The following is a 25,895-nucleotide window of genomic DNA, read 5'->3' as shown; positions in this document are numbered from 1 at the left end:
AATCCTCAACATCTGTAGCCATCAGGGAAATGCAAATCAAAATGACTCTGAGATTCTATACTACACCCATCAGAACGCTTAGGATCACAAACTCAAGTTACTTGCTGACTAGGAGTGGAGAAAGGGGAACCCTCCTCCATTGCTGGTGCTTGTACAACCACTTTGGAAATCAATCTGGCGCTTTCTCAGAGACATCCAGCGATACCTCTCCTAGGCATATATCTGAAATATGCTCAACTATAAAACAGGGACATTTGCACAACCATGTTTGTAGCAGCTCTATTCATAATAGCCAGAAGCTGGAAACAACTTAGATGTCCTTCAACGGAAGAATGGACACAGAAATTGTGGTACATTTACACAATGGAATACTACTCAGCTATTAAAAACAAGGAAATCATGAATGTTGCAGACAAATGGATGGAACTAGAAAGGATCATCCTGAATGACGTAACCCAGAAACAGAAAGGTGCACATGGTAGGTATTCACTTATAAGTGGATATTAGCCATATAATACAGCATAACCATAGTACAGTCCATAGACCTAAAGAAGCTAAATAACAAGGAGGACCTTATAGCAGATGCTTAATTCTCATTCAGAAGGGCAAAAAGAATATACACTGGAAGTAGTTGAAGAGAGGGAACATGATGGGAGCCTACCATAGATGTCCTCTGAAAGACTCTACCCAGCAGGGTATTAAAACAGACGATGAGACCCATAGCCAAACTTTGGGTAGAGTGCAGGGAGTCTTATGGAAGAGCAGGGGTATACAAGGACCCCAAAGAGATAGGAGCCGCACTAAGACACTAAGAAAGCCAACAAATCTGGGTCCAATGGGTCCTTCGGAGACTGACGCACTAACCAAGGACCAGGCACTAAGGGCCATGCATAGAGACCTAGACCCCCCTCTCCCCTGGCACAGATGTAGCCACAGATGGCAACTCAGTCTCCAAGTAAGTGGGTTCCGTAATAAGGGGAGCAGGGGCTGTCTCTGACATGAACTCAGTGGCTGGCTCTGTGATCACATCCCCCTGAGAGGGGAGTAGCCTTGGCAGGCCACAGAGGATAAGAATCCAGGCAGTCCTAATTAGACTTGATAGGCTAGGGTCAGATGGTAGGGGAGGAGGGCTCCCCGTTTCTGTGGACTAGGGGAGGGGGGATATGTGGGAAAGATGGAGGAAGAGTGGGACTGAGAGGAGATGAGGAAGGGGGCTATAATTGTGATATAAAGTGAATAAAAAGTTATAAAAAATCCCCCCAAAACAAAACAGAACAAAAAGAAAAGAAAGCTAGAAGGGTTAGATGTGGTTACATGGGTCTAAATGAGATGGTGGAAATTTCAGTTTCTCTAGATGCAGTGCTGTACTGTTGGGAAAACTACTACCTTCATGAATGTAGTCTTGGGGGGCGGGGTGCAAACAGGCATTAGAAAAAAAGTTTAATGCTAGCAGGAAATGAAAGAAAGGGATACCACTACAAGGAGGAAGTAGAATTCTACCAGGGAAGATAAAAGTCTAGCCGGGATGAGGTAATATGCAAGTGAGAGGCTGGAGAAGTTGAGGGCAAGAACAAAAACAGGCAGGAGAATAGTTCAGAGTTTGCAGTTTGTCATTGCAGAGTTGGTCCTGGGAAAACAGAGGGAAGAGGATGAATCACCCCCCCCAGGGATGTTTTTAAGGCACTTGATAAACTACAGTCAAGGTGGGGCAGGAGGAATGAAGAGTGAAGCATTTTCAAGCTGAAGCACACTAGGTAGTAGGGCTGACATGTAGGCAGGGAAAGTTTCTAGGCACAAAAAAATAAATAAAAAAAAATAAAAGAAATTACCCTTGAACAAGATGAAAGCTAGGATTGGAGCATGAGTATGTTTTCATCTCAAGAGACAGAAGAAATGAAGCCTGAGCAGAGAAGAGGAGACACAACAAAAGAACAAAGCAGAACTACACAGAAACATACACTGAAAAGCCAGAGAGAGAAAAGCCTCCAAGTGAAAGGGAAACAGGACAGCTGCCTAGAAGACAGGCACTTGAAAAGCTGTGTGGTACACAAAGGAAGGAGACTTGGACAAGCAGCACTGTGCCAATGAGGCAAGAGTGAGGCAACTATTTCCCTGTGTGGATTTGTGACCCCTATAATTTCACCTGGTACAGCGGGCAGCTTTGGGTGTCACGTAAATTTCGGAGAGGGGCACTCTGAGAAGGGTTATACAGCTCGTGCCCCAGACCATCGCCTTGGGTAACATCTAGCTCAAGAACTATTCCCGAGGGAGTCAAGAGAGTGAGGGAAGTTCAAAGACTCATTGTAATCAAGGAAAGAATTAAAACAAACAAAATACTGACATAAAGCTAATCAACGCTTACGGAATGTTGTATTAGGTATGAGGGATCAAGAGAGAAATCAACCAAGGAGCCTGACATCTTACTCAAACTGCTCCCAGACTCATGATGAAGAACGGTGGGGCTGAAACTTCAGGGTCAGCCTTTTGAAATTGAATATAATCCCCGTGTGAGCAACACGAGAGTGAATGGGCGAGATGGGGGGAGGGGGCATTGCTCTGTCACTTTCCCTGCTTCACCTCTCCCCTGGCAGTAACTAAGGTGGTCAGCTCTTGTGTGACACAAGAAATTCAATGTATGATTCTATGAGAAAAAAATGTAAGATAGACTGACTTGCTATAATGGACACAATATATTCATAACTGTAAAAAAGGAAAAAAAGTCATTATTCAAGTGAGTTTCACAGTTCTTCACTTCACCAGTTGGACTTTGAATGAATTTAGTTCAAGTATCAATTTTTAGCCCAAATTTGATGGCAGTTTTTCTAAACTACAGACTTTGTCTTCTATCTTATTTAGCTACATAGCTATCTTATCTTTCTAATCTATCTATCTGTCTGTCTATCTATCTATCTATCTATCTATCTATCTATCTGTCTGTCTGTCTGTCTATCTTTAATAAAGTAAATGGCATTCACTTTATAGGCATGCACTCTAAATGGGTAGCTATGATGCACGGGATTTTCACAGGTTTGTGAATGGACAAAAACACAAATGCTTTGCTCCATAGCTATTGCTTGTGGTCCTTCTCCCCTATGGACACTGTGTTGTTAGATGGAACCACAGATCATCCGGATGACCTCAGTACTAACTGCTAAAACTGGGCCGAAGGAGGGAGAAATAGCTTCCAAGTGAGGACTTAAGTGCCATCCTATTAGTAAAGACAATGAATCTGGCTGAATCAAGGCTATTCTTCTTGTTCTGAGCTACATTGGCTTATCTACCATTTCTTAAGTGACTTCAAGACAACAACGAGGGCCAGCAAAACAGCTCTGTATGTTAGACTACAATATCTATTTATTGCTTTTAAATATGACACAGTACTTCAATCTTTCTATTGCAGCAAATATGTACAGTATACAAATATTCTCTTCCCCGAACAAATTTAAAGTGGTGCTATTACAGAAACACACTGGACTGAGGTTATGTGATAGTTTAAGAATAGCATTTTACCATGATTCTCTAATGACACTTTTATGTTTATGTTATCAAATGCATAGTTCTTTCAGATATGAAGAATTTGGCAAGACAAAGAGATCTTACTCAAGAAAAAAAAATCAAGATGAGTCAAACTTGATTAAAGATTAGATCATACTAGATGTGATACACAAAGAAGACATGCCATAGAATCATTATCAGGAGGGGTAGAGAGTAAAAGAGGAGCCAATTCACAGCTACGGATTCTGAAACTTTCTTAAACCACATAATAGAAACATTAGAGCAAGGATAACTTGACGATGTCTTGGCTAAAGAGTAACATCCCAACTGCACTTCTGGTTCAAAATAACCAATTCTACATACATATTTCTATTCAGTCCCCACAACCAAACCAAATCAAACCCTTAAAGCACACACACACACACACACACACACACAAAATCCCAGAAACCACTCCATTGTTAATGATGTCTATCCTACTTCAAATTATTTTTCTGGGGCAGGGCCTTGAGATATAGTCTCACTACACAGCTCAGGCTAGTTTTAAGCTGGCAATCCTCCTGTCTCAGTCTCCCAAGTGCTGGAATTATAAGCCAATACTACCATGCCAGGCCACTTCATACTTTCAGTTACTTTTTATCTGACTAACCTAACTTTCAAAGGACTATGCTAGTGTCTAACTGATACCATACACTGTTTTAGATTGTCACCATTGTATTAAGCAACAGTCAAGAGAAAACAGTTCCTTCTGTATATCTGTATTCTGACACTTGGACATTAATCTCAGGGCTTGTCCAAGCTACACCTGAAAATGGACAACACTGAAAACTAACAAAAGCTATACCTGTTTTCGACATACTAGGAAACAAAACAATCACAAAGAGGTATGGAAATTTATGAGCAAAGTTAAAAGCAAAATGGTCAACAAACCATGGAAAGAGTAAATGGCATTAAGCACGATAATCATAACTACTAATCTAATGAGCCCTTATAGCATCGGGCCCTATTTAGTTGCCTTTTTATATCACTCAAATGTCATAACGATTCTATGAGGGAAGTGCTAGTGTCCCTGTTCCATGTTACAGATGTTCAGCACCAGGTATGTTCTCTAACTTGCAAGCTTCAGTGTGTATGAAATGGAAATAGCCCTTATCTCCAAGGGCAACCAAGAGTACTGAGACAATGCAGACAGAAGGCTATACAAAGTGTCAGTACCAAGTTCACTGTCAATAAAAGAATGAATGAAAATGATGAAAGCTTACAGAGCTTTTTTTTTTAAATGCTAGTGAATAGAACTTCTGACCTTGAAAAAATTACAAAACTCAATGTTTTCCTTATTCTTGAGAAAGAAAGGCCTAGTGGTAAAAGGAATACTAGAAAGTTTATCTTGCATGGCCTTGAATTCCCATCTACAATTAGTAAAAGGAATAGTGAGACTAAACCAAAACACTCACCATGGATCAAATCCTGGCTGTCTTTTGGAATGACTGGTACCAGAACTGCTATCAGATGGCAGAGAAGAAACTCGAGTGGACACATTATTTTCATGAAAAGAATTGTCTGGTCGTGGAGATGGCACTGTATGAAGACAAGAAAAGCGTTACTGAAGTACTCTGTTGCCTGAAGTAGTTCTAATGTTATTCCACAGTATTTTCTTGGACACAAACAAAGTAAAAGTCCTCATCTGCCTTTCCAGAACTTCTGGTTCCTGAGTATGGAGGTGGTCTAGGCAAATTTCCCTCCTCAACTGCTTAAACGGTTACAGGAGTCAGTTATGAAGATTTCAAAACAGAAACCTGGGATGTTAGCTGATACGCTACAGAGTATTTAAGGACATTTTAAAATGGGACATCATTTAAAGTATGACGATTATAGCCACTCCTCCCCTACACCATAGTTTTGGATATTTGAAGTTGAGGCTTTCTTATTATTCTTAGTCCAAATCATACTTAATAATATATGTATACTGGGACATACAAATTACACTATAATCCTTGACAATGGAAGGGTGTGCCACTTAGATCTTTAAATTGTAAGGACATTTGGCCATTTGCACAAATTATTAATTTTCTATACATTCTCAGCACAAAAAATAAACAGAAATATGAACTAGAATGTATTGAGTGATTCTGCTTTGAGGGAAGGGGTAACCATGTTTTCATCAATTTCTAAACCTGACCATTCTATAAATTTCATCATGAAAGTAATATGCATATTGTATGTCACAATCAGTGACACCAAGTAAGGAAGTGCTCAAGTGCTCCAGAGGCTGAGGCAGAAGGGCTGACTTGAGGTCAAGGCCAGACTAGGTTAGAGTCAGTTCTAGGTCATCCTGACTGGGTTACAATATAAAATGTCTTAAAAGAACAACTATACCTTTATATACAGAATTATATATATTTATAATGTATGATAGGTTTTACATAAATAGTTAATAGTATGATTCCTTGTCACTTTTCAGACATTCTTAGTTATTTAATCCACCTTCCACCTACTTCTGTATTTACCTCAACTCCCTTCCTTAAAAAGGACCCCTTTCTCATTTCCCTGATCAGATCACTTACACCCTGCTTTCTCCCTCTTTATTGTTCCCTAACCCTCTATGTTGGCAATGGTCCCATTTCAACGTCCTGGTTGCTTGCTATACAGAGCCTAGAGATCCCTGAGTTGGAACTGACCTAAATGTCCCCTTCCTGAGGATTGGCTTTCATGGTACCAGAAGGTTCCATCCAAATTTCCAAAGGAGGGAGGCAGCAACAAAACTCCTTGTGGTGGTTTGAATAAGGATGCCTCCCACAGATTCATAGACTGGAATGATTGGCCACCAGAAAGTGACACTTTCTGTGGCCTTGTTGGAGTACATGTGACCTTGTTGGAATAACTGTGTCACTGTGGGTGGGCTTTGAGGTCTTTCAGATGTTCAAGCCAGGCCCAGTTTCTCTCTCTTACTGCTGCCTGCTGATCTGGATGTAGAACTGTCAGCTACCTTTCCAGTACCATGTTGGACTGCATGCAGCCATCCTTTCGACCATGGCAATAATGGATTTTTACACCTCTGAACTGTAAGTCAGCTCCAGTTAAATGCTTTCCTTTATGAGAGTTGCTATGGTCATGGTGCCTCTTCACAGTGATAAAAACCCCAACTAAGACACCTACCCAGCTATAATGGTGCTTAACCACATCAAAGACCAGCATGGCACAATAACCCAAGGGTACAGTAGTGATGTGCATACCTTGCCAAAAGCCAACATCTAATTACACTGAAGACTGGCTCAATGAGAGGAAACCATGCCGCATACTGGAAACCTAGCCAACTACTCAGTGCTAGTGAAATCAGGGTTCTTGGAGGAGAACCTACAACCACTGATTTATTAGATCATCATAACTCCTAACTACATTCAATCTATAAACATTTGTTCTTATACCCATAGATAAGTATAGTCTTCAACCCTCAGCAAGGAAACTTCTCTTGCAATAGATGGAGACCACTAGAGAAAGCTGCAACCAATCAAAAACAGAGCTGTGAAGACCAGTCCTAATGGATACATCTAAAATACACCCCTGCACCTAAGGCTCAGGGAACATTGAAGAAGAGGGGTTGAAAATATTTTAAGAGCCAGAGAATCAGGAAATTTGCTGTGAGATTGTGCCTCCTAGGGATATAAGAAGCTACACACCCATGAAGTCTTACCAACATTCCCAAACATGAATTGAACAAGGACAACACCAAAGGATATACCAATGTGGATAGGGAAAAGCCCAGGAGGCCTTAACCTACACAAAGAACTATAGGCAACTAAGGGAATCTGGGAGCAAGAGAGGTGCCAAAGGGTTAGCTTTGAAAACACACATACAAGTAACAAATGGAGGGAGCAGCTTACATTCAGGAATATATATGTAAATACACATACACACATATGTATATATGTAATTAAAATTAGTGAAAAAGAGACCATGACATTGAATGAGAGCAAGGTGGGGGTAATGGGCGATTTTGGAGGGAGGAAAGGGAAAGGAGAAATGTTGTAATTATATTATAATCTTAAAAATAAAATTAAAGTGACATCATTTCACTTGCCTCTGGAGATGAGAGAATGAGTCTATTCTAGAAACATCTGTCTAGATAGATCTGGAGACATCTGTCTTTTTTTTAACCACTATTTTTCTCTAGGACTTATCGGTATCACTGAAATAACAGATGACTCCAAGTGTTTCATTCAGTTGAAACTTTCCCTTCCATTACTGAACTTTTTTTTCATTACTGAACTTTTAAAAATTAAAATGTTCTACTTGTCAAATCTCAGAATAGATTATGAGATAGAGAAAGGAAGTGTTTTTCCCATATTAACCAATTCAATCCATTTGCAACCAAAATAGTATTTCTAGAAGTCAAAGACTATTTCATTGATTTAAATCTCTACTTCCATCTTATCTTAAAATATTCCTTTACTAGGCATTACTTTACTTAACACACACCTATAATTCCAGCATTGAAACATAGAGGCAGGAGGATAGAAGTCAGTTAGAGGCCAATCTGGTTTAAATTGTTAGACCCTCCCCCCCAAAAGGATATTTTTCATAAACATTTGTACATATAACAAAGTATTTTAGAAGAAAAACTTATACTGAAGATGTTTTTACTTATGAACAAGACAACAAAATTAATTAACTTTAATCTGAATTAAAAGTTTAGCCTTATAAGATTCTAAAGTCATCATGGAATTGGGTGGTGTCATTAAAAGGCCTAGTGCCTAATACTTTTCCCAAGGTAGAGCTGGGAGGGACCATAGTAGCCTAATTGTTTAATACATATCTATTCCTAAATAAAACTTGTATGCATTTATTTAGCTCAGATTCCTAATTTTAATGATCAAACAGGGTTTTTTTTTTGTGTGTGTCCCCCTGGCCCCAACTGAACTTCTCCAGCTGTCTAAAACAACAGAAAGCAGGAAGTCAGGCTATTTAGATGAAGAAGTTAAGACTATGGTAAGTCTGACAGACTTTATACACCTGAGCACCCTGCTCATATCTCCACTGAGGCCACGGCATTCTCAAATATTTGTTACTTTATCATCACACATTTGCAGCTCCAAAGCTTTGTTTTTCTTGATATGCTCTTTCCTAAACTGTCAGAACCCCAACAACATGTTTTAGTCATCCGTTTAACAATAAAGTATATTTTAAAAGCTAGCCTTGAAGTTTCTCTTTAATTCAATTTGTAACTCTTTATAAAGCCATGTCAAGCAGTTCCTGCCTCCTTTCTTTCTTTTCTCTTCCCTCTCTTTGGGGATCAAATCCAAAATTTCACACATGCCAGGCGAGCACTCTATCACTGATCTCCATCTCCATACTGAGAAGTTGGAGTACGTAAGAGAAACACAGAGAACCAGTGCAAGGTGGTGTACATTGTATCACGGACAAAGAAAAGGTACCATGAAAGAAAGAGAGAAGAAATACTTCTGGAGTAGGACGTGGAGGACTGTCACACTGGAGGGGATCTTAAAGAGAACGGTGAAAAACAACTGGTGCCGGTAGGAGAGTAGTGTGTTCTAGGTCATGAAAGAGCCCAGGTGTGGTTGGGCACTTGTGGATGGAGGTGGGTGGGTAGCAGCTAGAGTGGAGCACAGGGGTGTGATCGCAAATAACCTGGAATGTCATCTCAGGGAATTTAGATTTTACCCTGATGTCAACAGGAAGGCATTCAAAGGCCTCTCAACAAGTTAACGCTAAGTAATTGGAGCCTGATTGTGAGGCAGTGGGGCCAAAGAGATACTGCTCTATTTCTTTCTCCTCTAGTATCATTAACTGACTGCTCTAGACAATTATCACACTTCCTGGGAATCTCTTTTGTAAAAGTGAGAGTAAGGATGGATATTTTTATATGTCTTATCTACTAACATATTCTAGGCATTTTTAAACTTTTGGTATTATAATATCACATCGTCCTCTCTAATGCCCTCACTCTAGAAATGCACAATGAAAAAAGTTTCAAAAATATCAAACTTGGTGTATTGGCATACACCTTTACGCACAACACTTGGGAGGCAGAGACAACCAAATCTCTTTGAGTTTGAGGCCACTGTGGGTTATATGTATAGTTCCAAGCCAGCCTAGGTCTACACAATAAGACCCTGTATCAAATAAAAAAAAAAAAACAAAACAAAACAAAACAAACAAACAAAAAAAACCCAACTCACCCTTATATATGCGGCTGGGAAAATAGCCTATCAGGGTAAAGATGATTGCCACCAGGTCTCATTGCCTGAGACGATCCTCAGGACCTACATGGTGAAAAAAGAACTACAAGCTGTCCTCTGATCTCCACAGGTGGCCTCAGTGCCCCTAGCCTCAAAAATAATACATATAATTTAAAAAAAGTCTCATGCTTTATGGATGTTTATACTTTGGTGTTGAGCTGTGTTCATAGCTATCAACTACATGTAGACACACTACGCATATGGGTGGCAGGTTAAAGATGTATTGTAGGCCAAACTGTGCTGGGCACAAAATGACATGCGAAAATGTCACATGAATAAATGATATGGTCAGTATCTAGCTTCAAAATAGAATTATGAGGACTCTTTGGATGGGTGCCTTGGAGACAGAAACCAATCAGAGTTCTAGACAGAAGAGACAGGGGACTAAAGGATAATGGTGAGACTAGTGGCAAAGAAAACTGTTAGATGATGACAATGCAGACAATGGTGTTGGTTTGAAGTCTGCTGGGGCAGTCAAAAAATAGTTGTGGACAAGGAAAGGGGATGTAGTCAGCAGAAAACAGAGGAAGATTCTATTAAATATGGGAGGAGGGGCTTACCTCTATAAAAGCTACCAACTCTCCTTGGGACAGGATCATTGTACAGATGCCTATTTTCTTTGGGAGCCGCGCCTTCTTCAGAATGTGGGTCATGGTACACTCCACCCTGAGGCAGAAAACAATGTTATAAAAGTTAAACCATGGATTGATGATAGTGCTGCTTACAACAAAGTCCAACCAGTGCCTATTTTTTTTCTTTTTATCTTTTTGAAGGAAAACTCACACTTATGTCATAAAGAAAACTACTTACTTTCTAAGTCAGTTCAATTAATTTACGGGAGATTTGGGTATGGATAAAGTTTAAAAGCTAGGCTGTAAAGCTGCTGACAGAATGGTCATTACAGACCAATCTATAAGATGTAGCAACTCTGAAGAGCTCAGACCTCAGACTTCTGACGGGTGTGGAATGAAGAGGTGCTTTCTCGGGAGGACTCTTTGACAGAAGGTCTCGCCACAGTCATCTCTGGAGGGAGCTGTTCTCCAGGCTGCAAATCAAATTCAAAAAGATTTATAGAAACTTCCTATCTCTAGAGATGAAAACTCGTCACAGTCTTCATTTAATATAGCTCGGACCTTAACCAGCTAAAATAAAAATCATGGGGTAGCTTCAACATACCTCATTCCATAAAAAAAGTAAAGTATCTGATGAATGTAAAATAAGTCCCACGAATTTGAACAGATAGTGATATTCTCATTAAAGTTAAGGCAAGTAAGGAATGCATTAGTCTGAAAATAGTTCAATTAATTATTTTAAAACAACAAAAGAAGTCACTTTTCTATCTAGACAATAACAGCTCTACGCAGCACTATGCCAAGAGATTCTACCAGTCCATCCACAAGTGCTCTTACAGATTTTAGGCTGAGTCCTTTGAAAGAAAACATGCAGAGGCCAAAGTATTTTTCTGGGAGACTTACACAGCAGATGCAGATGAAAAGAAATGTTTTGTGAATGTAAAAAGGAATAGAATAATCCCTCATAATTATTTTCGTCTTAAGAGTTCTCAACTCCTGTAGTCTACGGTGCTTTTTGCTCTCTTTGTCTTCTCCAGTATGGCAGTTCATCTGTTCAATGCATTTCTTAGATATGGTCATGATGGTGCCTATCTCTAGAGATGCTCTAGAGCAGTGCTTGGCTCCCTCTCATGTAGGGTAAGTCGCAACCCCAGCACAGCAGTGGGTCTTTATTAGTGTCCAAGAAGGAAAAACACATCACACTTTCTACTCTGGGTTAGGAGGATTAAGGAGTTGGCTGCATTCAGTGTCTACATATTATGCACAAAACGTATTAGCTCAAGCCTAGGTGATATACATAAGATGTTTTAATTTAAAAACTATAATAAGATTTGGTATTTCCCCCTTCCTTCCCACCACCAGATTTAGAGAATTCTGGAAAGAAATTCATTTGGTGCAGCCGTTCTTTTTTTTTTTTTCCTTTGCCACCTGTACTGTTGACAAAGGTCCAGAGAAAGATTTTTTTTTTTTTTTTTTTTTTTTTGGAAATGAGTTAGTGAGAGTCCTCATGCTTTTGAAAGTGGCCACAATACTTTACATGAGAATAAGCACCATGATTTACTCACAGCTCTTGTCACCTTTCAAACCTTCCAGCCACATTCTAGCCTTTAATTGTGGTCTTTCTTAAGGCTTTGGCACTGCATGTCCTGAACTGGACTTAAGTAACTGCTGGATCTGTGCTAATCCTCAGAAATTGTTTATAATTACTTTATGACTACAATGATCACAGAAATTCTCAGAGGGCCACTCATTTGTTGATTTTTCAAGGAAGGCTGCCTTTTATTATTCTTTTGTTCTACACTTGCCTTAATGTCAACACAATCTGCTTGTTTTGACTTCTAACTCCCTTCAATAGGCAGTGGCCGTGTCCTAGACATCTTTCTAGATACTCCAGGGTCTCTTATCTTATAGTGAGTTCTCAGGACCCCTTCTGAGCATTCTCATAACTCCATTTAAAGGCCCTGCAAATATTCTTCTCCTGCCCCACCCTTAAGTGGGCACCAGGCCATCTTGCCACCATTTTATACTTGGGGGCTTGTAGACTGCCTCAGAACCCCAGCTCTACTTTGAACTACCAGTTGTGGAAGGTTGCGCAGCTAAGCCATCTCCTATGAGCCTTATCTGAGAGGAAAACTGTTGGATTAAGGGGCTTAACAATCCCTTTTCCGACTCTGAAAAGGAGCTCCTAGGAAAGAAACCCTGAAGGCTTCTTCCAACACTGCGACCGGCAATTCCTGTTGTGTCTACTTCTGTGTGGTCCTTAGGGTCCGCTCTGTTTTCCTCTTGGCACTCAACCCTGAATGTTCTCTTCACCTCACATGAGAATTGTTCAGCTCTTACATTTTTATTCCAACAATGTGAGAACAGACGGGATTCATGTAGCATCATGTCTTCCTGGAACACTTTCCCTGTTTTTACTCCTCTTTCCTGCTGCTACGATTTTCCTACCCAAGTGAAACCGTTCAACCTTCCCAGAGGTATATGCTCAGATTCTACTTCTTCTGGGAGCCTCTAACAGGGCCAAGGTTGGACTAGTACAAGTGCTTCCATCTTTCTTTTGATACACAAGCACACTTCTGCATGGGGACTGGAATAAAGTTTTACAGTATTTGAACAAATAATTTGTCACCAAGCGTCCTCTGTCAGTTAACATACTTCAAAATGACAGGGATGCTTTAATTAAATCTTTCCAATCAGGGCTTCTTGCAGGGTTTAGCTCAGCTTCATTCTTCAGCCATTCATCTGTCTATACAGGCCAGACTGTTAGCTGCACTGAAGCCATTTCAGACTGCTCCTGCTCACAGTGATTTCTCCCTGTTCTCTATGCCTGTTCATAGCCAGTGCTCTAGTAATGCAGGCCTTCCTTGATGATTTTGTAGCTTAAGAGGTAAAATGTTTACCAAGGCAACCTGATGGCCTGAGTGAGATCCCTAAAGCCCACATAAAGATGGCTAAAAAGAACCAACTTCACAAAGTTATCCTTCCATATGCACGCCACATGTATATCCCTGGCCCATGTCATAAACATATACATATTAGTAAAGAAATCATTAAAAAAAAAAAAAAAACAAAGGGCCGGAGAGACCACTCAACAGTTAAGAGCATTCATTGCCCTTACGGAGGACCTGAGTTTGGTTCATAGAACCCCTGTGAGGCAGCTCACAACTTTCCATAACCCCAGCTCCAAAAGGATGTGATATCTCTGGCCTCAGTAGGTACCTACACTTAGTGTGCACATACCCAGACAGAGGTATACACGTAAATACATAACTTTAAAAATCTTTTCAAAATGCAAAAGACTGGGTAATTATCATGTACCCTGGCCTGAGGTTAAATTTATCTAATTTAAGATAAATTGAAAATTCAGTTAATATACTTGGTGTTAGCAAAAAAGTTTAAACAAATGTGGTTTAGAAAGATTAGAGAAAAACGCCCCAAGTTTTGGAAATGGCTTAAAGCTAATCCGTGTTGCCAATTTCAACAACAACAACAACAACAAAAATGGTCTGTCAGCAAAATATGTCAGAAAGGAACATTTAAGAAACAGATCGCTAAAACCAAACTTGAGATGTCTTGAGCACTCAACAGTCGATTTAAATATTTAAATAATAAGTATTATTCGTTTTGAGACAGGGTTTCCACTATGTAGCCCTGGCTAGCCTGGAACTCACTATGCAAACCATGCTAGCCTCAAATTCACAAAGATCTACCTGTCTGCTTCCGAAGTGCCGGAATATGTATGTTTATGTGCCATCACACCCAGCTATATTATTTTTAATAGAGGTAATCCAAAGATTACTTTCGGTAGAGAAAACCTTTATAAATAGTACTTGTAACACTTCCCAAGATAAGCCACCAGACAGATCAAAATGCTAAGCGGTACCTGTGGAGATAAGAGCTGCAGGCTGTTGGCTCTGGCTGCCATCCCTTGTCCTATGCTCAAGCTTCCATCAAGTCCTTTAGCTCTCACTTTGTCCCGGGTCACATACATAGAATGCCTGTGAGGGCGTTGCTGAGAGGAGAAGGGGCTAGTATAGCCTAGCCCATACGAAAATGATTCATGGGGTGCAGATAGCGAATGTGAATGGCCGCTGTCAATGTGTTCAGGCAGCTTCAACTCTTCCATGGTTTTTGAGTGTCTAGTGGTGGTTCGCCGTGAGTCCAGGGTGCCCTCGTTTCGATTATTTCTACCCGAAGGGCTGAGCAAAGTTCTCGTGTCACTGTGCCTAGTGGGGGTTGGGCTGGTGGGAGAGTTCAAGTCCAGGCAACTAGATGGGAAATATCTACTGGTACTCGGTTCTGTGATTTGGGGTCTGGCTTCTGACAGGTTGTTCACAGACTTGGAGTCACTCAGTGCCCCGTGGCTCTTGGCCTTTGCCCTGTAAGATGGACTCCTGGAGGACTGGGGAATGGTGTCAATATAGCTGTGCCGACTCTGCTTCTCACTAGGCTGCAGTGTGCCAGCTTTGCTCTGGGAGCTCTCCATGAACGAGTGCCTGTTCTGCTGAGATCTAGTGCTGGACTTGAGGTACTTTGTGCCTGGGCCTTCTGCAGGCTTTGGGTCAATATTGAAGTCAAATTCTGCTTTAGACTTGGCTTCTTTGGGGCTGAGAAGGTGTGGCAGATTGTTGTTTGTGAGATCTTTGCTGGAAGACCCAGGTTGGGTGCTGGATTGGTACGTTTTGGTGTGCATTGGACTGAGAGTAGCTCCAGCAAGGTTTCCATTTAGGAAGCTTTCATTTGCAGGAAGGCCTTCATCAGCCCTGGGCAGAACCACACTTAAGTTCTGAATGTCCTTGCTGTTGGATCTGTGGTGAGTCTGTAATGCAGCACCCTTGCTGGATGGGTTCCTATGTTTAAAACAGAAAGTCAGATCAGTTTTCTTTGGTAGGAGACAAACGGTATAATGTTTAAAACAAATAAGCACACAAACCGTAAAAGATAAAAAGAAATACTTAAAACACCTGAATAGCTCAGGGACACTGTGAAGGAAAGAGTGGAAAGAATTTAAGAGCTGGAGGATGGGAAAGACTGCTGTTTTCTGGATCTGACATGGTTGTTGCATGATAATAGCGGTGGTTACCTGCAAAAGACTGGGCCCATCAATATTCCATCATGAATGCAGGAGACCTAAGGCCCTATCCTCCCAAAGGAGCTATTTAGACATTGACAGGTTACAGAGAGGGGTAGTCATATTCTTTGGTGGTGTAGCCACTGGTACATTGCTCCCATTCAAGCTAAGAACCCCTTACATGTTGATGAAGGCAACTATATTTATATGCAGTAGACTGAGCACACACACATGAAATGAAAGTTATACAGGGGCTTGGGAAGAAGGGATTTGTTGGGAGGATAAAAGGAATGGTTTGATTGAAAAAATACTGTGTGTGTGTGAGAGAGAGAGAGAGACAGAGAAAGAGAGACAGAGAGATTATAAAAGAATAATTTTTAGGATAAACATACTAAAATCTGTACACCTAAAGAAACTAAACAAGAAGGATGACTCTGGCTAAGATGCTCAATCCCCATTCAGAAAGACAAAGAGGATAGATATCAGAAGAGGGAGAAAACAGGGAACAAGACAGGAACCTACCACAGAGGGACTCTGAAAGACTACCCTGTAGGGTATCAAAGCAGAGGTTGAGACTCATTGCCAAACTTTGGGCAGAGTGCAGGGAATCTTATGAAAGAAGGGGGAGATAGTAAGACCTGGAGAGGACAGGAGCTCCACAAGGAGAGCAACAGAACCAAAAAATCTGGGCCCGGGGGTCTTTTCTGAGACTGATAGTCTTAACCAACGACCATTCATGGAGATAACCTAGGACCCCTGCACAGGTGTAGGCCACGGTAGTTCAGTGTCCAAATGGGTTCCATAGTAATAGGAACAGGGGCTGTCTCTAACATGAACTGATTGGCCTGCTCTTTGATCACCTCCACCTCAGGGGGGAGCATCCTTACCAGCCCACAGAGGAAGACAATGAATCTATCTGATGAGACCTGATAGACTAGGATCAGAAGGAAGTGGGGGAAGACCTCCCCTAACAGTAGACTAGGGGAGGGACATGGGTAGAGAAGGGGGAGGGAAGGTAGGATTGGGAGGGGAGAAGGGAGGGAGCTACAGGTGGAATACAAAGTGAATAAACTGTAATTAATAAAAATTAAAATTCAAAAAAAATTTTCTAAAGAGGCGAAAAAGCAGGCACTCAAGTGACTACAATCACTGATCATCTCGAAGATGATCCTATCAATAACAAGCAAGTTTCTGAGAGTAAATCACTGAACAATAAAGCACTTCCTGATGAAGTTGTTTTGGCATCCTTAAGCACTTGTCTAACTTGCTGGCTGCCAACACAGTCGCTGATACAGCCAGGTAAAGCATGCTTTGCCTATGACTGTCTGGTACAGAAATAGCTAATAAGAATAATAGAGCTAGCCGACTGATGACAACTCCTTTAGTTGTGTGAATGTCAGAAGGCAATACTTAGACTTGAAGGTTATTGTGTCCTTGAACTTTATGTTGTCTGTAAAACTGGTAGGCTGCCTCAGAGACACACTCACTGAACCTACACACACATGGCAACATCTCATCTTTAGCCTGTATGAGACAACAAGTGAGAACCCTAGTGATGGAAAAGAAAATGACACCATGAGAGAAATGTGAACTGACTAGTGAGGTTTGTTGGAAAACATGATGATCTGTGCTTATGTTTTAGAGAAGTGGCAATTACTTGGGGCTCTTGAGATAGCTCCTTGTACATTAAACAGAAATGCATCACTAACATTCAGATATTTCTGTGTAAACTTAACAGGAATCCTATACTGGAACACAGGGTCTTAAGTGCTAATTGCTTAGTAAAAGACACAATTTAGTCTCTTCTTCATTTCACACTTCATTATTTCAAAGTGACCGAGCCCTTCTTTAGGACTTGGAGCTTCATTTCTTACCCAGTGTAATACACAAATAGTTGCCCAGAGAGAAATTTTGTCTTCTGTTTGAAAACGGAAAATGGCATTCTAGAAAAATCAGTTTGTTGTATTGTAACTAATCAAAGGATGAGATTGTGGCTTGACATAGGTTTCAAAGTAAGTAATGATTTAAGCAATGCTTTCTCTTTTTACAGTAAATTTAGAAAATGTTGCAAGTATTGCTACTGGTGAAGATCGATTGATTTGAAAGTTTTTTTCCCACCAGACACTAATTGGAAGAAAAGTCCTTTGGGCTGTTGTTGCTATTTAATAAGAATGTCAACCCACAAAACTATGCCTTCTCGTTCCCCAGATTTGGAAAAGAATTACAAAGGAAAGACATGTTTTGTTTCTTGTTAAATGAAGTACAGAACATAGCTCCAAATCAATAAAATACAGTGCATACACGATAGGGTCTGCAAGACTGACTGCAGAAATGTTAAAAAAATTATCAGACACATACGCATACGATAAAGGGTAGAAAGAAAGAAAGGGTGGTTTATTTTGGCATATTTCAAAAGGTACAAGGGCAAGCTCCTGGCCATAGAGAATTTCATGTTGATATGAAGGATAAGTTCTTTTTTTAGCAGATGAAAGGAAAGTGGCTAGGTCTTATTAGATGATACAGTCTATGTGTCATATCTGGATGACTAGTGGGCATTTTATTACTTTGTTAGAAATAATCGTGTCTTTGAATTTGAGCCTAGCCCTTAACAGCTAAGCAAACTCTTCAGTCCAGCTGTTCTTTCTCCTTCAGATTGGTTACCTATGTACCTAGCTGACTTATCTTTTGGTAGGGCTGAACAGGAGAAAGAAGTAACACAGGGAAAAGGAGACCGCGGCTAGGATGGGGTGGTGGTGGAGACAGACTTCCTGGCCATGCACCCCTGACTCAGGTCCTAGTTCAACTTCTCCAGAGGGCTCCTTGTGCCTAACTCAAGTTCTCCCTGGAATCATATTTTCTCCCTTTCCTCTGAGGGCAAAGATGTAGCAATGACAGAAGTGCTTTAACTTTAAACCAGGAGCAGGAAGGAATAGAGAGCACTGAAGAAAGCTGCTAGAGCTTCTGGAACCATTAAGTTATTTCTACAGAAACCTACTTGCTACCATGCAATCTTACATACACTCACAGCATATAAGAGAAAGGATGCTATAAAATTAAGGCAGAAAGAGTTGTCAAAGGTCCAGATTTTCATGTATGTATGTATATCCTAAACAGTTAGTCTCCATGTTTCCATCTTAGGATTAATTGGAAGCTCAGAGATTTAGATAGAATAATTCCTATGTAGAAAGGGCATCACATTACCTTCATATTGGAGCTCTGCCAAAGCACAACAATAAAAAGCAGTTTTGAAAATTTCCTAGATTTCTTTGACACACTGCAAAGAATCTGTATTAAACTGCTAACTACTTAAAAATGATTGATGTCTACATTATTCAATCACTTGCTTGTTTTAGAGACAGGACCTCAGGTAGTCTACATCAGCCTCAGACTTGAGCAAGGCTGCCCTTGAATTCCTGATTCTCCTGCCTCCATTTCCTGAGTGCTGGAATTACATGTGTGTACAACTGTATGGCTATAAATCACTCTCAAATGGTTGGCAGAGTAGATAAATGGATAGACAATTAACATGTTTACTTAAGATAAGCTGAAAAGCAAAAATAGCCAGGCATGCTGACACAAACCTCTAGTCTCAGCACCTAGGAGGATGAAGGAAGCTACAAGTTCAAGGCCAGACCGGTATATTCTGCAAACCAACAAGCAAAGAGAGACAGAGGCACAAAACTATATTAATATGGGGCAGGTGGTAAACAGCATCATTGAGAAGGACCAACACAGCCAAAATGACATCACACCACACACGTGGTGAGAAAAACCTCAGAAGAGCCTGAAGGTGACAGCAGGGGACTGAGTCCACTGCCTCCTCCAGAGAAAATGACTTGGGATGTAGGGTGCCAGTGCACTCTCTAGGGACAAGGCAGAGGAGTATGTGAGCGGCAACCAATAGATTCAGTGTTGTGAACATACCTACAGTCGTCTAGAAGGAGAATTCATACTCCTGGCAAGCTAGGCTTCTACAGAGTAAGTACGGACCACAGGCAAGAGTGGGGAGAAAGGCCCCAGATGAGGGAAGAGTACTAAAAGATAAAACACGTAGGGCTTTCACTGTAATATATTCAATGTATCACAAAGACCTGAACGTGAACTCTTCCAGAAATTTTCATTTATTCACAATTCCTGTCAAGTTAGTCTCTGGAAAACTAATTAATAGACAGCCTTCTTTCAGACTAGCGGTTATACCACCGATGACTAGAGTGCAACTTAACAAATGTATCACCGGTCTCCCAAACCTGACATCATTGTGATCATTTTCTTTGTAAATCTAAATTGGAGAAGTCATGTAACAATTCAAGTAGAAAGAAGGGAGACTAAAAGCCCCAGACCAAGCTGGGCACAATCCCAGAAAAGATACAAGAATGATGTCAATCACCCGGGTGTCAAGGAGCAACCAAATGATGACAGGTCCTTCATGGCTTATTATACTGAAAGCTTGTGGATGTGAACAGTGAACAAACCAGCTAGGAACAGCTGAAAGCTGTGCCATCGCAAGTAGCTGTCTTGAAGAGTAAATGCAACACAGATGGTGTTTTTGCAGCTAAGCAGTGCAAAACAGGACCAACACTTCTCCTAATTTATGGCTGTTTTTCCAGTCCTCAAAGTACTAGGTCTCTACCTTGCAATATTCCAATCTATTAGGAATAATTTTCCATATACAATAGAAAATTCTGTGTGTGTGGGGGGGGGAGGAAGTAATTAAAATTTAAAAGCTTCATTGTTTTTCATTTTTTTAAAGTGAAGTAAACTACTTTTACATCCCATATATAAAAATCTTCAGATGACAAAACTGGGTTCTGGAGGATGAAGGGAAACCATTCTCCTGTGAATGCAGCAACAGAATTGAAGAATGTCAGGACAGGAAAGGCAATCTGACTAATTCAATAGAGGGGAGGAGGTAAAAGAGGGGAGAGAGAGAGAGAGAGATGGAGAAAGGGAGGCAGGGAAGAAGGGAGATAGAGATTGATTGACTGGCTGATTGATTCAAGAAACCAGTTTTCAGCCAGATGTGGTGATGAGCCTGTGATCCTGGCACTCAGGAGGGACACAGCAAGTATGGAAGCTTGTTTGACTACCCAATGAGTTTCTCAGTGCTAGGATTACAGGTATGCATGGGAAAGAAACAAATATTTTTAAATATCATGCTCAAAAAGCACTTTCAGAATGTACTACTTTTAATTATTGATGACTATTTCCCTATGCCTTGGTTCAGTTTTGTTCAGTTCCCCACACACATGTTCAGTGTCCTCTTTCCCTTCCCAGAACCCTCTTCCTCTGTAATTTACACAGAATCCACTAGGTCTTAAAGCTGTCTTTGATGCTAGAAACCTCCTGAGCTGCTAACTCAATGCAGTGCTTCCTTTCCAAGCAAATCCATAGTTTCATCATATACTTGTTAAACATAATAAGGTCTGTAAGAGTCCCACACAACTGTAATTACAGTTCGGAATCATGCAACAATCATGAGGAAGATGTTTTTGACTAAAGAGGGCTTTCCTTCTTTTCTCTAATCGCACAGTTTTAGAAGCCACCTCCCCCACCTCCTTGTAAGACCACGAATGCGTTTGCATTCCCTTAGAAGGGAATATTTACCTGTTAGACAGTGTGCTGCTTTCCACATGATAAGGTTTCCTTTTTGTTGACCGAGAGGGAGAGCGATCCAACAGTCTCTGGCTTTGAAACGTAGGGTGATTCAAACATTGCTCCGTCAAGTATCTGTCAGCCGGGTCCAACTTCAGTAGGTTCTTAGGGAATAAAAGTTTAGGGACGAAAAAAAAAAAATAATTGAATTTAAACTCTACCCCATTCTCTGCAAAATACCTAGCAACAAAACAGTTGAGGAAAAAAATCATCAAAGTTACCCACAATCTCCTCTTGGTAGAAAGCTTTCTAGTCCTGCTTGTGAATATTATAGTGTTTCTTTTATAATACCTGGCTCATGATGTATATATCTTTTTATATCCTGTCCTTTCCAGCTACTTTATGAATAACATTTTTTTTTGCACTACAACTTAAACATTTATATTTTTTTAAATAAGCATATATTTTGCATTCTTCATTTTTCTACTGTCTTTAAGATACGTAGTTATTGTCTCTGGAAACAGGGCAGGTGACTATTTCCATTGCATTACCCATGAGGCCTATCCTGCACATACTTTCATCTGATTCTTTTCATCTTACTCCAATAGTACTAAGCACATAACCATTTGTACTTAGCTTCCCTTCCATTTACCACACAGTGTAATTCCAGGTAAGTACAGAGTTTTAACTCCTGTGTGTATATTTTATATGTTGTTTTCAGAAATTCTCAAATGACAAATCTTCACATTGTTTCCTTTTTCCTAACAACTTGGGAACACACCATCTTTTCCTCCATGTATTTATTTACTTAATCATTTTATATCCCAATCCCAGCCCCCCCTCCCAGCCCCATACCCACACCTCTCTTCTGTTCTCCATACCATTTTATAAGGCTCTTTGGGAAGAAAGGGGAATGAAGGCAAGTCCTTGTGCATACAAAGCAAGTGTATTACAACTAAGCTACATCCGCAGATTTTACAATAAGAGTTTAAATAATTACAGAGAAGCCTATGGTATGGGTCTATCATGATTTACTTAGCAAGCATGCTATTACAAAACATTTTCATGAGAGCCACTTTTCACTATTATGATTAATGCTATGGCAAAAACACTTGAGGTCTAACGGATTCTTAAAGATGGTACTGGTAGGTGTGCAGAGAGTTAAAGGATCTTTTCTCCATGCTGTTAAATTACCACTTAAGAAGATTACCTCAAATTATACTCCTCTCAAGGAGTATATTAAGTCTATCAATTTCTAGACTCTTAGACCATAGGCATTCTCATTCTTGTTAGTAGTTGCAAATCAGGTATTTAAAAGATGCTTTCTCACATCTCTTTAAAAGTATTACTTTATGTGTGTATGTATATATGTGTACCATATGTGCGCAGTTGTCTTCAGAGGTTGGAAAATAACACGAATCCCCTGGAACTGGAGTTACAGGTAGTTGTGAACTATCAACACAGTTGCCGGGAACCAAACATGGGTCCCCTGTAAGAGCAGCAAGTGCCTTTCATCACTGAGTCAATGCTCCAGTTCCTCTCACAAATGTTTGCCTTATATTTTTGACTTTAGCAAGCCTGAATACTTTCACATGTTTACTGGTGACTTTTATATTCTCTTCATTCATTTTCCATTTTTTTGCATCCACCTTTACTCATTTCTAAGTGTTCTTTGTTTATTAAGGCCCTAACCCTATGTTTTATTTTGAATTTTGACAATTGAAATGTTTTCTTCCAAAACTGTTTCTCTTTTAGTTGGACAGGATTTTTATTTTGATTTATGAAATTATAAAATATTAAAAACCATAACCAGCATACTCTAACATGATATAATAAAGTACTGAAATTCACTTTTCTAAGTTTTTGCTATTTTCTCTCAGAAAAAGGAAGAAGAGTAGAATTCTACTGTTCACAAATTCATTTCTAGTTCAGTTTGGTCTTACCCATAATGAATACCTTTAGTTAAGTAGTGAGGGCAAATTTGTTCCCAATTAACAGACTTCAATTTCAAACCAGCACCACCGAACATTTCAATTCTAACCCTACCATATACTGACATATTTATTTTGATCCAAAGATTTTAATTATTGAAACTTAGCCATTAATTACATGCGGATTTATACCTATATTAACTTAGACACAATTGCAAATTTAATCTCAATTCTTTTTCTCTCCCTTATTATAGAACAAAAACTGTGATGGTTTTAACTAGTATTTCCAACAGCTAGAATTAAAATGGTTTCAAATATAAGAAGCTCATTAAAAAATCAGCTCTCAAGAAGTTCTTTTAAATTCAAAGCACCCATGACCTTTCAGAGGCATAGGTGTTGTTTTCATTTATTTGATATCATGTAGCATTTACTGTAATACAAAAACTACATTTATATGCTATGAATACAGATGTCCATTTTCAAATTACTTTAAAGCATGAACTCTTTATGAGCAAAGTATGAAATTTACCTAGCTAAGGGTTTTTAAAATTTAGCATGTCAGGTGGGCATGGTAGCACACACCTGTAATTCCAACACTCACGGAAGCAGGGGCAGTTGGATCTCTGTGAGTTCAAGGTCAGCCTGGTCTACAATGTGAGGCCAAGACAGCCAAGGCTACACAGAGAAACTTTGTCTTGAAAAACTAAACAAAAAAAATTTAGAACATGGGGGTAGGACATCATCATTTTAAAAAATGAAAGTAAGGCAAAACCAGTTATTGTAGATATTTTTAAAATTATTAAGGTCATGGTCATGCATTAATTCTAGTGATTGTTGTCTTTCTACTAAAACGACTGATATAAAGAAGTACAAGATGAAATGAACAGTTTAATCATTAGATGTGGATATAATTATCTACTCTCCTTCAAATTCATGGCCTCTTTTTCTCACTAATCATCATTGCATTTTTAACTTAAAAAAAAAAGAAAAAAGTCAGGAAACATAAAATTGTAATTAATTCCATTGTTCTATTCTGTTCTATTTATATTTTAAAAATTACTAAATGAGTAAGGTCCAGATTGATAAGTACTGACTACATGAAAGAAAGTATTGGCAAAACCTAACTGATTATAAACCTAATAACGTTTAATTAAACTCAAAGAGTTTTGAGGGTTCATTAAAAAATAGCAGTTCTCAATCTGTGTTAATAACACCAGTGCTTTATTAGAGTTTGTACAACATAGTATTTGATATTTAATTAAAATTGGGAAAAGTTGAGATAGAAATGCTTTACTGTGAGAGTTCTGAAATCTTTTATAGGTTAATGAACACTGTATACCTCTAGAAAGGTTATACAGTATGTGGCATTTCCCAAATTCCAGAGCCCCTACTCCATATCTGGTCCCGCACCTATTTACACTCTTCCCTGGGACACAGATGAACATACCCTAAGACACAAATAAAGTTCTAAGAATGCAGCTTAGTAACTTGCCACTGCGCTTAGTCTGTCTTTTAAAGTTTCTGCACACCATGTAGCCCCCACATTTTGAGAGCTGAATGAGTTGGCATAAAACAAAACTGATCCATAATTAAGCACTCAAGTTTTACTCTGAAACAATGTTTGCCTGTACTTTTACTACCTGAAACAAAAACTGGAAGTATAAAAAATAGTTTTTTTTTTTTTTTTTTTTTTTTTTTTTTTTTTTTTTTTTTTTTTTTTACTCAAGGGACTACTGTGTGCTGAGGCAGATAATCTTTGTTTACTTTCTTATTTTTGAGAAAGGGTCTTTGTAGCTCAAGCTAGCCTCAAACTTAGATCAAACTTAGAGCAGTCCTTCTATTTCAGCCTCTCAAATGTTGACATTATGAGTATGTGCCATCATGTCCAGGAAGAAAGTCTTTAAAAAAGAATTTTGAGGCTGGAGAGATAACAGCTAAGAGCACTGGTTGTTTTTCCAGAGGACCTGGGCTTGATTCCCAGCATCCACATAAGAGCTCACAACAGCACGTAACTCCAGTTCCAGGAGATCTGATGCCTTCTTTTGAATTTCCTGGGCACTTCATAATATGGTATACAGACACACATGAATACAAAATGCACACACACATACATATAATATATATAATAAAAATAAGTATCAAAAATGAATTTTGAGGATGTTTTTAGTGGTTTGGAGTAGGATGATTCCAGAAAGGCTAGTATGAGGAAGAACACTTAGGCAATGATGTTAGTAGTGATCCTGATACATTTAAAGAAAAGCAATCTGCCTAGAGGAGAAGCAGCCTAGTCAGACAAAAAAAAAAAAAAAAAAAAAAAAAAAAAATTCATTGATTCAATGTGTATAGACTGTGAGGGACTTTAATGTTATAGAAAAAAATAATTGTGGACTCTTTTGTCTTATCCACTTTAAGATTTGTTTGAAAACATATGCCCGAGTAGTTCTTGAATGCCAACAAATATTCATTATTCTGCCCATTTTAGGAAAGTAAATGAGGTATTACATGCTCCTCTCTAGATGAACTTAGACAGCACCAGATTCCTGGTACAATTATAAACAAATTACATGCCCTTTAACATGACATACTCTCTATTAATCATCTACTAACAAAATATTTAATTCATAAAAGCAGGCTATGGTTCTAGAGTAGGCAGAGAAAAATCTACAAGCCAAAGGACTTTAAAAAAAAAAACTTTTCACTAATTACTTACTATAATCTACTCACTTTGTATCTCAGGACTTTTTTTTTTTTTAACAAACATACTTTTCTTACCTTCATTAGGTCAAGCAAAACACTATTTAAAATTCCAAGGTATCTTCTTTCCAGTGACTGAGGATGGTTAACAGCCGGAAACTGTAAGGACAACACAACACGAAGGTTAGCACTGGAGGAAGGATATGCTTGTGAGGGTTACACACAGAAGCACGTGGACAGAAACCACTGCTCTCGTGTCAACCCAAGCCAAATGACTATTTAT

The 25,895-nt window shown here is 39.4% G+C and overlaps 1 protein-coding gene across 2 annotated transcripts in view; it reads right to left on the bottom strand.

Annotated features, from left to right (window-relative positions):
* Cdkl5 (cyclin dependent kinase like 5) overlaps positions 1 to 25,895 on the bottom strand; it is a 187,368-nt gene that overhangs the window by 19,534 nt on the left and 141,939 nt on the right. For both annotated transcript variants that reach the window (XM_060375214.1, XM_060375215.1), the window contains exons 10-15: positions 25,691 to 25,771; positions 21,000 to 21,151; positions 14,208 to 15,174; positions 10,696 to 10,797; positions 10,313 to 10,418; positions 4,950 to 5,073 (exon numbers count right to left, since the gene is read on the bottom strand). In XM_060375214.1, coding sequence (XP_060231197.1) covers positions 4,950 to 5,073; positions 10,313 to 10,418; positions 10,696 to 10,797; positions 14,208 to 15,174; positions 21,000 to 21,151; positions 25,691 to 25,771 — 1,532 coding nt within the window. The remainder of the gene's footprint in view (positions 1 to 4,949; positions 5,074 to 10,312; positions 10,419 to 10,695; positions 10,798 to 14,207; positions 15,175 to 20,999; positions 21,152 to 25,690; positions 25,772 to 25,895) is intronic.

Source organism: Meriones unguiculatus, chromosome X, assembly GCF_030254825.1.
Source record: "Meriones unguiculatus strain TT.TT164.6M chromosome X, Bangor_MerUng_6.1, whole genome shotgun sequence".
NCBI lineage: Eukaryota > Metazoa > Chordata > Mammalia > Rodentia > Muridae > Meriones > Meriones unguiculatus.
This window is presented reverse-complemented; position numbering and strand designations above follow the sequence as displayed.